This window comes from Colletotrichum siamense, assembly GCF_013390195.1.
Source record: "Colletotrichum siamense strain Cg363 chromosome Unknown KSG_Cg363_contig03, whole genome shotgun sequence".
Lineage (NCBI taxonomy): Eukaryota > Fungi > Ascomycota > Sordariomycetes > Glomerellales > Glomerellaceae > Colletotrichum > Colletotrichum siamense.
The window spans coordinates 5,596,910-5,610,514 of record NW_023501016.1 but is presented as its reverse complement, the minus strand read 5'-3'; the positions used below and the strand labels follow the sequence as shown (position 1 = coordinate 5,610,514).

The 13,605-nt window shown below is 53.4% G+C and overlaps 6 protein-coding genes across 6 annotated transcripts; 3 read left to right on the top strand and 3 right to left on the bottom strand.

Moving 5' to 3' along the window:
• Nucleotides 1-581: 581 nt before the first annotated feature.
• Nucleotides 582-2,751, bottom strand: CGCS363_v005463 (Pantothenate transporter liz1; the record flags this gene model as incomplete). The annotated part of the gene is made up of 12 exons (XM_036637312.1): nt 582-776; nt 854-954; nt 1,018-1,195; nt 1,248-1,330; nt 1,383-1,433; nt 1,484-1,608; nt 1,662-1,745; nt 1,813-2,016; nt 2,083-2,189; nt 2,247-2,362; nt 2,419-2,541; nt 2,595-2,751. The coding sequence occupies 12 exons, from the start codon at nt 2,749-2,751 to the stop codon at nt 582-584; spliced, it is 1,524 nt and encodes a 507-aa protein (XP_036498304.1).
• A 669-nt stretch (nt 2,752-3,420) lies between these two features.
• CGCS363_v005462 (Core trichothecene cluster (CTC) protein 14) lies at nt 3,421-4,549 on the bottom strand (the record flags this gene model as incomplete). Its single annotated transcript, XM_036637311.1, has 2 exons — nt 3,421-4,312; nt 4,371-4,549. The coding sequence occupies 2 exons, from the start codon at nt 4,547-4,549 to the stop codon at nt 3,421-3,423; spliced, it is 1,071 nt and encodes a 356-aa protein (XP_036498305.1).
• Nucleotides 4,550-6,479: 1,930 nt separating this feature from the next.
• Nucleotides 6,480-7,535, top strand: ARI1 (NADPH-dependent aldehyde reductase ARI1; the record flags this gene model as incomplete). The annotated part of the gene is made up of 1 exon (XM_036637310.1): nt 6,480-7,535. One exon carries the CDS (start codon nt 6,480-6,482, stop codon nt 7,533-7,535), a length of 1,056 nt encoding a protein of 351 aa, XP_036498306.1.
• A 105-nt stretch (nt 7,536-7,640) lies between these two features.
• Nucleotides 7,641-9,824, bottom strand: CGCS363_v005460 (uncharacterized protein; the record flags this gene model as incomplete). Its single annotated transcript, XM_036637309.1, has 1 exon — nt 7,641-9,824. The coding sequence occupies one exon, from the start codon at nt 9,822-9,824 to the stop codon at nt 7,641-7,643; it is 2,184 nt and encodes a 727-aa protein (XP_036498307.1).
• Nucleotides 9,825-11,056: 1,232 nt separating this feature from the next.
• CGCS363_v005459 (uncharacterized protein) lies at nt 11,057-11,883 on the top strand (the record flags this gene model as incomplete). The annotated part of the gene is made up of 2 exons (XM_036637308.1): nt 11,057-11,395; nt 11,719-11,883. 2 exons carry the CDS (start codon nt 11,057-11,059, stop codon nt 11,881-11,883), a joined length of 504 nt encoding a protein of 167 aa, XP_036497505.1.
• A 68-nt stretch (nt 11,884-11,951) lies between these two features.
• On the top strand, nt 11,952-13,463 carry sorD-5 (FAD-linked oxidoreductase sorD; the record flags this gene model as incomplete). Its single annotated transcript, XM_036637307.1, has 1 exon — nt 11,952-13,463. The coding sequence occupies one exon, from the start codon at nt 11,952-11,954 to the stop codon at nt 13,461-13,463; it is 1,512 nt and encodes a 503-aa protein (XP_036497504.1).
• Nucleotides 13,464-13,605: the final 142 nt, after the last annotated feature.

Genomic DNA, 13,605 nt, shown 5'->3' with positions numbered 1-13,605 from the left:
GTCTCCACCAAAGCAGCGGCTGAATTTCTGTTGGTTAGTGAAGTTCAGAGGCTTTTGTTGGGCTCCTCAAATGGAAGTATATCCAATCCAGTTGGCAAGACACGCGCTGTTGACTACGGTGTTGTGTTCCTCCGCACAGTTATGAGATACCTACGCCGATGCGCTGTGATGGATTGGGCTAGCGTAGCGCACAGCTAAAGCACACGCATTGCAGGGCCTAGTTACAGGGGGCACGTTGCGGTCAGAACACCCGACAGCAACTCGACGTCTCATGACCAAGAACAACAATGGCGCTTACACATGGACTGTCGAGCTCAAGCCAAAAATGTTTTGTCAGGGAGATCATATTTTTGTCGTGTCTCTCTAGGCTGATAATTTCTACATCACTGCGTTGTCCCAGAACTAACCTTGACCTGGAACTCAGTGACCGAAATGAGTTGAAGACTTCCAGGTTCTGATAGCTGGTCATACTTTGATCGACCCATCCATTCGATAATTAGGTACTCATCACACCTCAAAAACATCTGTTGTCTGATGTCTGGAATCCGCTAATATTCATCGCAAAATGCAGCACCAAGTGTCTACACTCCTCCACCAACAGGCTTTTGCCTAGCGAGATCTCGGTTGTAGAAATGCCGAATCAGGAGCGCTGTCAGGGCCGCGCATGCCCCGAAACCAGCGGTAATGTAGTTTCCGGTCACGATGTAAGGCTGGAGGTTTGCTGGAAATGTGAAGATTGGGACCCATGCCGTAAAGATGTAGGCGAAAGCGTTCATCTGACAACGAACATCCACGTGTTAGCTTCGGCCCACTGAGAAGAGGGGATGAGTTGATGTTAGGTAGAATCACTCACCAAGGCAGAGGTGTACGCTCGCTTTTCTGGATCATGTCTGCTGGTCTCGTTCACCCAGGTCCAGGTGATTCCGGCACACGTGCCGGAGAGAGCGGTTAGATCTGAGAATGATAGTTAGCAATCATTTTCGGTAGTGAAGAATTAGTATGAATCTAAGGCCTTACAGTAAAGAGCCCAGCGACTGCCAATATTCGGTGGATGCACGGGAGTCGCGGCAAGGGCGATGGGGAAAATGATAGCCATGACGCTGGCAAACACCATGCCCGGCCATCGAGCTGATCCGGGAAGACTGTCGGAAACCCATGAATTGATGAGGGTGCAAACGATTGAGATGATGTTTATCTGAATCAGATCTCAGCCAAGCACAATATCAACTACATATAGTCGGACTCACGCCGAGAGGAATGATGTTGATTTCGGCAACTGAAAACACTGGAGGTTTTCCGGAAACATTGTAGCTCTTCACCCAGAAAATCACTGGAATTTGTTAATTCGGGATGAGGGGAATGCCAATTCCTTTGACACTTACTGGATCCTCCAGATTGGCCAAGTTGTGCTAGGAACGCGAAGAATATGGGGACTTTTGGTATCAGCGGATGAGACTTTCACGAATGAACTGAGTGCTCCTACATAGATAGACGTGCCAGGTGGTATGCCATCGTTTGACGTCCTTCCATTTGAAAAGTCCAGTCATTGGCCGAACCTCGCTGGGCATTCTGGCACGAGCTAACGCGACCTCCTTCTCGGTGAATATCCTACAAGGTGTGAGAACTTTTCCTTCATGGCCGGGGAGGACGCAGATACGAACCAATTTGGCTTCGCACGGGCCGGTAGCTGAGGCATCGCAAAGGCTGTCCACACGGCACAAGGAAAGGAAATGCAACCGCACACGCTGAGAGGTTGTCAGCTTCGCCGCCACCTTCGTGGGTCCGCAACATCGGTTTAGTTGGAGAACTCACATGTACATCCATCTCCAACCAGGCAGACCGCTGACTCCATCTAGTCCGGCATAGACAGCAGCCATCAGGAATCCCGAGAAGAGGGGCCCAACAGAAGTGAAAACTTGGATCAAGGTGTTTCGCCGAGCTAGCTCATGAGGTTTGTAGTAGCTTGAGCAGACATACATAACCGCAGGGAAATGGCCCGCTTCAAACAGACCAACGCTGAGAAAAGAGTACGATAGTGAGCTTTGCAAACAATTAGAGTTAGAAATGAGGGGTTCAGCTTACAAGAAGCGGAAGACATAGAGCTGGTTGACATCCTTGACACCAGCGGTAGCGAAGGTGAAGACGGTCCATGATAACTCAAGGAAGGCGATGTAAAGAGGCGCATTGACCTGCAAGCCCCTCGTTAGTCATTGTGGTCATCTACGGGTGCTCTGAGGATTGCTTACACGGGTGAGAAGCAAGTTGGATGGAATTTGACCAAACACATAGGCCGCACTCCAGATAGCGTTGGCGTAGTTGAGCTCTTTTCCATAGAGTGCGAGGTCTTCTTTCATACCGCTATCTGATTGGTGTCTTAGCTTATCGTTTCGCATGACTAGTTCTGACTGTTGCACATACTGAACGCGTTGGTGATGTTGACTTGGTCCAAGTAGCGACACATCACTCCCAGAGCAGAGGAAGAGATGAGCGTCAAGTCGAGCTTGGTGAGAAATCTGGCCTCCTCTTTAGGGACATCCAGGGCTGCAATGATCAGCACGATGATACATGAGAAGATATCTGGTTGAGAGACGTACTTGACCAGAAGAAGGACTTCCATGTCCTCTTGGACTCCGTATAATTTGCGCCATTGGTGGTGTCATGATCGGAGTCCTTGGAACGAACTGGCGATTCTTCGTTGCTATGCCGGACGACGGAAACGTTCTTCACGTCTTTTTCTTGAGGCAGTGACATGATTGCAACAGCCTTGGACGTGTACGCACTGCGCCTGATGGAGACATTTGCCTGTTGATCGAGACTGAGCACTGATCTTATCTGTCACGCCAATAGCCACATTCATGGGCTCCTACTCTGGGGACCGGTAGGTTGGGGTTCGAATCCAGTGTCGCCTTCAGCGGGTCTCATGGCGACATCGCGCGATGAGTGGCCAGACTTCAGTCCAGGGCATCGTCAGCTCATGGTCAGGCATGTCTGCTAATCATTCAAAATCAATCATTGCTGACATTTACAGCCAGACTTTATCGTCTATGCCTTACTTGACAACCTTAGCGATCGTCGGTTATCAGTGATGTTGGTTTTTGGCAAGGGCAATCTGCAGCCGGGAAGATGACGCGAGATTGTTCCAACCACGGGACCATATTCAAGATGGCGTGCTTCAGCCCGTCGGGAAAGGTCCGCTCTCTTGTCGCAAATTTCGCGTCAATGTCACTGCAAAGGCATGAGCCACGGCCTTGAGTGGAAAGGCATCGGCAAAGATCACAATCTTGAAGGACGCCGGTTAAGAGAAAGATAACAATGGATACAATATTTACATTGAACACAAGTTGTCCTTATTTGGGATAATTACATCATCTGTAGGGTTCGCCTCAGACAGGACGCGGGAACAGAACGTTGAGGTTTCACTCACTGAGCTGCCAGGAACGCGTCAATGTCGGCGGTGATGTCAACCAGCGGCCACTCCGTACGGTTTCCGGCCAGTGTGCCCGCAACCTTGTCGTCGCCGAACCACTCAGTCACCGAGTACACACTGCCACCAATCTGCACCGTCGCCGTAGTCGAGCCACCCTCAGCCAGGTATGCATTGGGGACGGTACCGATGACCGCAGCCGAGTCCCACTTGGCATCCGCCGAGTGAAGCACGGCCGTGCCATCGACATTATCGGAGACAAGGATGACGGTGCCCTTGTACCGCGACGGGATCGACGCGCCGTCAAGCGCCGAGCCGATGGTGCTCGCCAAGGTCAATGGGACCCGGGTCGGTGTCGGAGCAGTGGCGTTAGAAGCGGTGTCGAGGTTGAATCGGTAGAGCTGTCCATCGGAGCTGTCCGCGATGAGGATCGACTTGCCGTTGGGCGCTGCTACGAGGCCAGAGAAACCGTGAATGGTGTGATCCGCAGGTGTCTTGAGGTACCACGCAGTCGCCTCGGAGCCGTCGGGGCTGACGCGGATGATACTGCTGGGGAAGGTGCCGAGAGCATATGTGGTGCCATCGGGACCGTGAGCCGTGTCTTGGAAGCCGCCGTAAACGCCGCCGGTGACCTCGGTCAAATTGCGCTGCCAGAGGACCTTCTCCTCCGTGAGGTCGTACTTTACGAGAATGTTGTCGCCGGTGATGTTCTGTCCTGCCGTATCGAAAGCGGAACCGGCGTCGATAATGATGGACAGCCGGTCAAGAGGATCGACGCGGACGCCGCTGGAGTGGAGCTCGCCGTCGAAACTGAGTCCGGGCAGCTCGATGGTCTTGATCTCGGAGGTGTAGGGGTTCCAAGTCGCGACGCTTGCGTTGTAGAGGACGCTAGGTAAAGCACGTGAGAAACGAATGGTTGTTTGAAAATTGTTAGAAGAATTCTTACCTAAAATAAGCTAGGCAACGCTTCTCGTCAAAGTCAGCGTTCTCGGGGTAGAGCTGAAACGCGTTGACTGTCTTGTTTCCTGACACCGATTCACATGTCGTGTTTTGATGTTTTGTCGGGCATGCTTGGACAGCTGGCAATGCCAGTAGGGGCAGTAGATAGGTGAAAAAAGCGGCCATCTTGACTGAGATGATGTGGATAAAAGACAGTTAGAAACCTCCGGTAATTGTGGTTTGAGACACCTGTTATTCATGGATCTTTGAAGGAGGACATCGCGCAACTTATGTACTTACTTCAAGTCTCGGGCGCGAAGACTTCCGGTTCTCTCCTGTCTACTTACAAATGGCAGGTCACTTACAAATTCTCGACATTAGTAGGCATGCGCGTCAATCTCATTTCTCGTAATGCTACAATGGCTCCTAACGGGGAGAACGAGGACCCGCAATCATGGGTGTAGCCCGTTACGGCAGTGTAAAGTTGACTCGTGCTTAGGGATGTAGAATAGGAGAAAACTTGATGAGGTGGTTGTTCAGCCCTACGGAGTCAAAATGCATCCGACGGGAGCTAATTGGCAACAAGCTTTTGGCCAGATCCCTACGCCCAGCAAATCTGTTTCTCGTTCGACAGCGTTTCGACTCAAATCAGCAGCCATTGTTTTTCCAGGCGTTACTCTCCAGACGGACTAAAACACCGACAGTGTGACAAGTATCGACTGCTGCTCCCACCGACGTTCCCGCCGAGCCTTTCAATATCCAAACATGGATGGGATGGGATGAACTACGGAGGCCACAGGGCATTTCAGAGCGCAAAAAGGGAGTGCAAAAAAACACAGCAGAACAATAAGCATATATTCTATCAGTATTGTCTGATCCGTTTGACCAGTAATCGCCTCTCCACTCATCATGGTAGTTGGAATGAGTAACGCCCAGCCATCCACTAGCTCGTTCGGGAAGTTTTATCCAGACCCATCAACGCACTGCCGCTGTCAATTTCAAGGGTGACCAAGCTTTGATCTTGGGAGCTTGGCGTTTACATATCCATATCGAGCAAAGCTCCATGATCCTAAGGAATCCGATCTCCGAGGCCCCACGTGATGAACTTCTGCCTCGATAGTCGTTCTCATCATGATCTCTGTTCCATTAACTCACATTGAGAGAAAACTTCTACATATTACCGTGGTAAGGTATCTGCTTAATAGAGACAGGAGGGTTGCGGGCCGACCGCGGGCCAATCTAACTAAAAGAAAATGAGTGCATCGTCTTTTGATTTTGAAACAAAAATGAAAAATGAAAGGGACGAGACTCGAACTCGCGCGGGTTGCCCCACCAGGAAACAGATGTTAAGCTGACCTTAACCTGGCGCCATAACCAACTCGGCCACCCTTCCGTGTCGTGATCCTTGGATCTGTGATGGTGTTCCAGGAGGATTCCGGGGACTTTGACGAGCCCTAGCCTGCAGAATTTTCGAAGTTGGTGTTGTGGGGTATGGCGAAGTGGATTTCACGAGAGCCCTGGCCGAATGAGTTTGCGCCCAAAGACCGGCCGGGCCCGGAGCCGGGAGAATTGAAAGGGACGGGTGCGCATTAAGGCGGCACCGGTACAGGGATGAGAGACGGGAAGTTAATGCAGCAAGACTGCTGGAATATGCGGTAGGTCATCCGCGAACACCAATCAACGTAGGTACTTCGACTGCAATAGTGGTGATGTCATGGCAGGACCCTGAATGCAAGCTGCAGGGAGCTTTGACGCGGAACATCGAATCCTTCGCCGTAGTTTTAGCGCTTATGGCTTGCCGGAATGCCGATTCGCGTCTAGGATTGCCGGTCGCGTTCCGTGGCATTCTTCAGTGACAAAGAACCGGCGATAAAATGGTGTTAACCCGGATTCAATGTACGTACCGCGTGTTAAGCCCGTGTTTGATACAGCTTAGTTCCGCCGCTCCGTTGATGCAATGGCGGGTTTACGAAGATGCAGGCGTTGATAAGAGCACCTGGATCTTGCAACTCGCGGATCAAACCAAGAACACAACTGCAGCAGCTCAATTATGTTAGTCATGCTGAGAATAATACCTACTGAAACACCAATAGAGACCGCACACAGCAACTTCAGGATGTCATCCACGAAAGGTCTTGTCCTTGTTACGGGCTCGAATGGATTCATCGGTGCTCGAACTGTCGAGGCATTCCTTCATGCTGGATACTCTGTCAGGGCAGTAACCCGATCGCAATCGTCGGCTTCTGGTCTGCTCGACGCACTCCCGCAATTTTCCGAGTCCGGTCAGCTATCAATTTCTCTTGTACCCGATATCACCGTCCCAGGTGCCTTCAACGAGGCTGTCAAGGGAGTCACGGCCATCGCCCACCTTGCAAGCCCCGTCAACTTCAAAATCACAGACGCAGATCTCATCATCAGCTCGGCCGTCAAAGGCACAACCGGTATTCTGGAGTCCGCACTACGAGAACCGAGTCTGAAGTCATTTGTCTACATGTCATCGATCGTGGCTGTGCGGGGTCAGGGAGAAAAGTACCAAGGCCGCAGCGTCACCGAAGAAGACTGGAACGACGAAGCAGAAGACACGCTCGCGAGACTAGGTGACGCTGCCACCGGCCACAATCTCTACGTCGTCAGCAAAATCAGAGCCGAACGCGCATTCTGGGAATTCCGGACTAAGAATGCAGACAAGATCAAGTTCACCATGACGGCAATCAACCCAGTCTGGGTTGCGGGGCCGCCTCTGATTTTGCCGGAAGACCCCAACAAGCTAAGCGACACCGCGATTATTGCCTACCAGATCATGGCCGGCCAGACTGTACCGTCAACGGGACCTGGCAATGGAACTCACGTCGACGTCCGGGACGTTGCCCGGCTGATCACATTTGCGGTGGATCACCCAGACGTTACCGATGGGCAGCGATACATTGCCGGCGGTAGTGGCAACTTCGCCAACGTCCAAGCCTACAGCGATGTCCTTCGTAAGGCTTACCCGGAGAGGCGGGATATCATTGTTGAAGGCGAACCAGGGAAAGGCTATCTTGAAGACTATAGCGAGCCCCCTGACTCTAGGAAAGTCGATGCGAGCAAGGCAGTGAAGACATCAGGCCAGAGCTGGATACCATTTGAAAAGACGCTGCTGGATGCTGCAAAGGCATATGAGAGATACTTCTAAGGGACAATATTTGTTGACTAGAAAGAAAGCATCAAACTTCGAACGTCAAGATAGTTTGCTATAGGTAGTTCGTGTGAACAAGCGTTAAAATAGTCATTACTTTGTCTAGCTTATAGACTCAACAGTAACTGCCCTGACCCGTCCACTCCGGCTCGACCTGACAACTCGCACATGAGCATCTTGATCGCTCAATTGACTTTCAACATGTGAGTCAGACGACTGCGTCGCACCCTCCAATACCCACGCGGTTTCATCCGACACAATCTGGGCAATCCCCTGCCAGTAGTTACCCTGGCTAGAGTACCTGCACTGCACCATGAAGATGAGGATCACAGCCAGGCCGACCGCCATGTTCAGAGCAACCACGCCGAAAACAATCATCAGACCTCGAAAGCTCTGCGGCGTCAGGACATTAAGAGACGAAGTCAACACTGCGTTTCCTTTGACATCGAACTGCGGGAGCGCGTCGTTGATGATCGAGCCTGACAGCGCCGTCAAGGTGGACTGCATCGCCACACCAGGCCTGTTGGTCGCGTTGAGAATGTCGGAGAAGATGGCTTGGTATTCCACATTAGGTTTTACGTGGGAGATTCCGCTTCCGAGCGGGTCCATGAAAATGGAGATATTATCACGCGGCGAATTGTAGAGATCGTTGATGAGCTTGTTGGTGAGATATTGCGTGGCGTTGAGATGCTGCCGATTTTGGATGAAGTCGACGCTGTATATGCCACGCCGGGTTGTCGTATTGGATCGAGGCCCAATGCCCAGCTGGCGCTGTACTTTGCGAGTATCCCATACCTTTCCGTCGGCGTCCCAGGTCACCTTCGGTTCTGTCAAGTCCTTCTCACTCGAGACCTTGACGTCGGCAAAGTTGATTGCGACTTGTTGGAAGCAGATGGTCATGTCCAGCCTCAGGACACCCTTATTAATCCGTCTGCCCTCAGGTGTAAGTTCGGCGATGGGGCGTTCGTATGTGATCCACTCTCCGTCGGTGTATGAAATGTTTGGCAAAGCGAGGTTGACGCTCAAGAAGCGTCCGTCAGAGCTCCTCCATAGATCGTGTGTTCCATTCGTGCGGAAGAACAAGAATGCCTCCGACCAAGCTGTCACGGGTTCACCCGAAATTGTGAAGTTTTGGGCGCTTGCTCTGGCGTTGCTGCCATCCGGCAGGCACAGCCCGTTTGTCAGACCCTGCTTGACTTGTGCTTCGGTATATTGGAATTGTGGGAGGGAGCAATTCAAGGACGACGGGAAACACGTCCCGTCCTCACAACCTGGTGGCAATTGCAATCCCGCTTCCCGAAACGTTGCCTGGATTGATATGTTTCCAACAAGTGCGAGGTAGAAAGACAGCAGACTGGTTGAAGAAGGGGGCACTGTCATAGACAAAGAGGCGGAGACTGAGGGGCGCATGCAGACGAACCGGGAGTCGAACCCGTATCCTTTGCCTTCGTAGGCGCGCAGTGCCGACATTCTCTCCGAAGAAATGGGCAGGAATACTCTGTTTACGACCCCCGTGTCGCTTACTCCCAGGTTGTTCGGCGTAGAGTTGCCTGATGACGGCACCTCACCAAAGGGAACGTACGCTCTGGGCCGCAAAATCCAGTCATTCGTTTGCCGATTCAGCGAAATCACCTCTTGACTCATGTGTAGTCTCAAAGTACTATCGCGGGCATCTCCAACCAAAGAGGCTAGCCCCAAGTCTGAAACCAGGAGTGTCGAAGAGAACTGGACGGCCAGAGTAGTCAGGAGAAGCATGATCACGAGCGCTGCCTGCAAGACAGACTTGCGGGCAGAGGACACAAGCAGCCATGCCAGTCTCAAAGGCCCGTCGTTCGCGCAGCGGATCATGGAGATTTCGGCAACCCTGTACAGAGGTACTCCGTGTCTTTCCAAGACGATGCCGGCGACGAGGCTTGTGTAGATGGCTGATTGTGCAGTGACTGCGCTTCGAAGAAGAACGGTTGACAGGGTGATTGCTTGTGTGATGTATTGGTCGAGCATGATCCGCCTCCAGGCGACGGAGGCAGTCCTCCCATCTTCGAAGCCTTCGCCGGACCACAGGAAGAGAAGAAAGCCGAGAATTCCTAGTATGAGTGTCGTTCCACCCCCAATGATTATCATGCCGTATTGCCCCAATCCATACTGCAGCCGGTGCAGGTAGCTTTTAGAATAATCTTTCGTCTCGTCGATTTCGGATTTGAACGTTGCTTTTGGAGACTTCGCAAACGTCACCTTCGGAGTAGGCTGTACAGACGCCTCCGCCTGAGGGAAGAACGAGTACCCCATACTCCTAGCGCATGCTCAGCTCGAAGCTGTGCACATGTGAAGATTGGATGGAGCTCAGATGACACCAAGCAACAGACAGCTGCCATCATCTCCAATACTCCGAGGACGGCCATGGTTATACATAAGCATAACCAACCTCGACCAGCCGCACCCTCGTCACCCACGCGGGGGAGGTCGTTCTCGTCCCACCACACTGTCTTGAATCAAGCAAACATGCATACTCCAAAACGGATCTCCCCGCATCACAAGAATGAACGAATGGTACGCTCTTGTCAAGTCTGCCTTGCCGTATTAGACTCAACGACGACATGGAGCTGCTACAGGTCGGCTCCAGAGTGTCGGGGCAGGCATTGGTCGATTTGAGCTGTTGGTCCGTGAATCCCACCGCACCTTATCGACAAACATCGTGATGCATGAATGGCAGGTGGAAACTGGTCGTCGAAAAGTGGTGTTGGGAGGACGTGCGTGGGGGAGTTGCAGGGGTTCTCTGGCAGATGGCGTCGCAGAGCGGACGGCGAAGCTCGGGATGCTTGCACCGATCCTACGCGACGGGTCTTGATACCCATGGCAAGCGAAACTCTGATACGGCAAACTTGGGGATTGCGCGCTGTGATGGAAGACGGGACCAACATGATGACAATTGTGAGAATGGCGCCTGTCTGTCACATAAATGCTGGAAGAGGCAATCCGACTGAGTCGGTGTTCACTCGGTTTCAGAGACCTTAGAATTCTCAAACACACGGTACAACATTAGTTGCGGTGGTTAATAGAGCGCCAATATAGCTTTCAAACCAAATACATGCCAAGCAGGGCGCTGGAAAACTGGAACGGGCAGAAAAGGAAATGGGCGGGATGAACTCAACGGCCCGCAACCAAAAATTAGACTTCGGTTCGTGTTAAGCGTGGGGTAAGAGCCCATACCGTATCTAGGCGCGGCACGTTAACAAAGGTAAAAAAGGAAACGAACAAAAAAATGGGAAAACAACATGCAGCTGCCACCAGCCGGTCTAAATCAACGCACAACGCTATCGTAACTATCGTGGAACATAAAGGTCTTTGGGGTGATAATTCAAAAGGCAAAAGATGAGGTCGAGCCCGGGTTCGAACCGGGGTTGCCGGAAGTTTTGATACGATCAAAATCCGGAGTGATAACCACTACACTACACAACCGAGAATTGCTGCTGAACAGGCGGAGTCCCTGTTCCGTGATTGGCCGGAGAACAGAGCAGCCCATGAAGCCTTGCGACTGGCGTAAAGCCGACGTGATCGGCGCGCCTCTCCTTGTCAGCGGCGGAAACCTCGCCGAAAATCTGCTCAAGGAAAATCACTCTCCACAACTCCCTCAATTCATGTTGAGGCTCTTGGGGCCCGCGACCGCAAGCACTGCAACCTCATCTCGCAGAGTTGTCTTGGCACTCACCTTGACGGGGCACTGGAATATTCTCAAGACACGCTGCGCCCTGAAACCAAGCAGCCGGGACACGCCTGAAATGCGCCCTGCGTCATCTGTTTGGTGCGAATTCTCCCCATCCAGAACCTATAATGCCATCCGCAATATCTCTCAGGAGATGGTAGGTCTTGGCAGCCTGATGCTCCAGAGTGGCAGTGCGCCGACTTTCAATGGTCCTGCAGAGGCCTCTAGGGCGCTTTACGGCGCGTTATGAACACAGAGATCCCCAGAAATCTCGGGGGAACAATGACTCGAGCGCCTGTGGGCGGACTTTTGACATGCCCGCCCGCTTGGTACATCCCTGGCGGGGGCCAAACTCTATCTCAATAGAGTGAGGAAACAATCTAAGAAACTTTCTGCATCTTGATTGAAGTTGGGACGATGGGGGAATTGCTACAGTCAAGCTGCCCCTTTCCATTACAACCTTACTGATGGTTCATCCAGAGTCCGGCAGTCCCGGTTGACGAGACCGACCGGCGAATACCTCCGTATGGTGCGAGTAACCCGGTGGGAGTGATGATTGTGGTCGATGCCAAGAAATCACCATGGGAATTAGGGGGGCTCTATGAGATGCGTATAAAGAGTAGCATGACGCTCTGGCATCACTGACTGCTCGGTGAAGCTTTCCAAGCACGGAATTCCAACTCCAGTCTCTCATTCGTCTGACCTCCGACATCATGGTCCGTCTTTCCAGCTTCGTCGCCTTCGCCGCGGCATCCCTCGTCCCTTTCACCCAGGCCCAAGACCTGGAGACATGTCTCGAGACGGCGGGTCTCATCACCTCGTTCCCCGAGACCAACGCCTCGTTCCCTAACGACATCCGCTCATGGCAGCGCCGCATCACCCCCACCCCTGCCGGTGTCGCCTGGCCACGCACCACACCTGAGGTGGCCGCCGCCCTTGCCTGTGCCCGGGAGGCCAAGGTGCTCGTCGCCGCTCGTGATGGTGGCCACTGCTACGGCTCTTACAGCTTGCCTACTGCCGGCCTCACCATCAATATGACCCATTTCCAGAACGTCAGCTATGACGATGCCACTGGTCTGCTTACCTACGGCGGCGGCGGCTTGGTGAGCCCGGTCGTCAGCTGGCTCTGGAAGGAGCACGGCGCCCGTTTCCCCCACGTCCGCGCCAACATGGTCGGTCTCGCCGGCTCCTCCATCGGAGGTGGCTTCGGCTCCCTCTCCCGCATGCTCGGAACTCCCATGGACTACCTCGAGGGTGCCACGTACATGCTGTACAACGGTACCATTGCCGAGTGCTCTCGGACCAAGAACCCCGACCTCTTCTGGGCTCTCCAGGGCGCCGGCAGCTCCTACGGCATCATCCTTGACCTGACCACCAAGACCTGGAAGCCTACCTTCGAGAAGGCCATCGACTACACCATCACTCTCAACGACACCTCGCTCACCGCTGGCGTTGACGCCCTCCTCGCCATCCAGGACCACGTCATCGCCGGCGAGTGGCCCGATGAGCTGACCCTCCGCTGGTCCCTCACCGCGCCGCCCTTCACCGGCTCCGGCTTCTACTGGGGCAACCCCGACGACTTCGACGCGCTGATGGCGCCCCTCATGGCCAAGCTCCCCGCCGGCACCAACCTCACCCGCAACATCAACGACTTCTGGGCCACCGAGAACGTCGCCACCCCGTCCATCGACACCCCCGTCGACACCTACCCTCCGCGCAGCTTCTACCTCCAGGCCCTCGTCCTCCGCGCCGACCAGCCCTTCACCAAGGAGTCCGCCAGCGCGCTCTACGAGCACACCACCCTCGCCTTCAACCGCACTGACCTGACCAAATTCGGCTTCATTGACCTCTGGGGCGGCAAGCCCGCGCGCGCCCTAAAGGACGAGGACACCTCCTTCGCCCACGCCAACAGTCTCTGGCTCATCCGCTGGGAGGGCCGTCTCGCCACCGGCCTCACCGACTTCCCCGCCGACGGCCTGACGTACATGCAGAACGGCCTTGAGCCCTTCCGCCAGCAGTTGACCACCGAGGGAGTGCCCCTGCGCGGTTTCGTCAACTACCGCGACACCGCCTTGTCTGTCGACCAGTGGAGCGAGCGTCTGTACGGCAAGAACTATGCCAAGCTGCAGCAGCTGAAGACCGTCTATGACCCTGAGGGCATGTTCACTGCTCATCCTCAGAGCATTCCTCTTCCTGGCCAGGAGCCCCCTGCCGCGATCAACTAAGCCGGCGTGTTGAATTATCAGAAATTTGATGTATATACTTCAGGTTTGAGACTATTATGAGTCCAACCACAACATATTAAGCAATTTTATTGGAACTTATCAAACGCATGGCGTGCCTGTGATACACCTTAATTCAGCACTC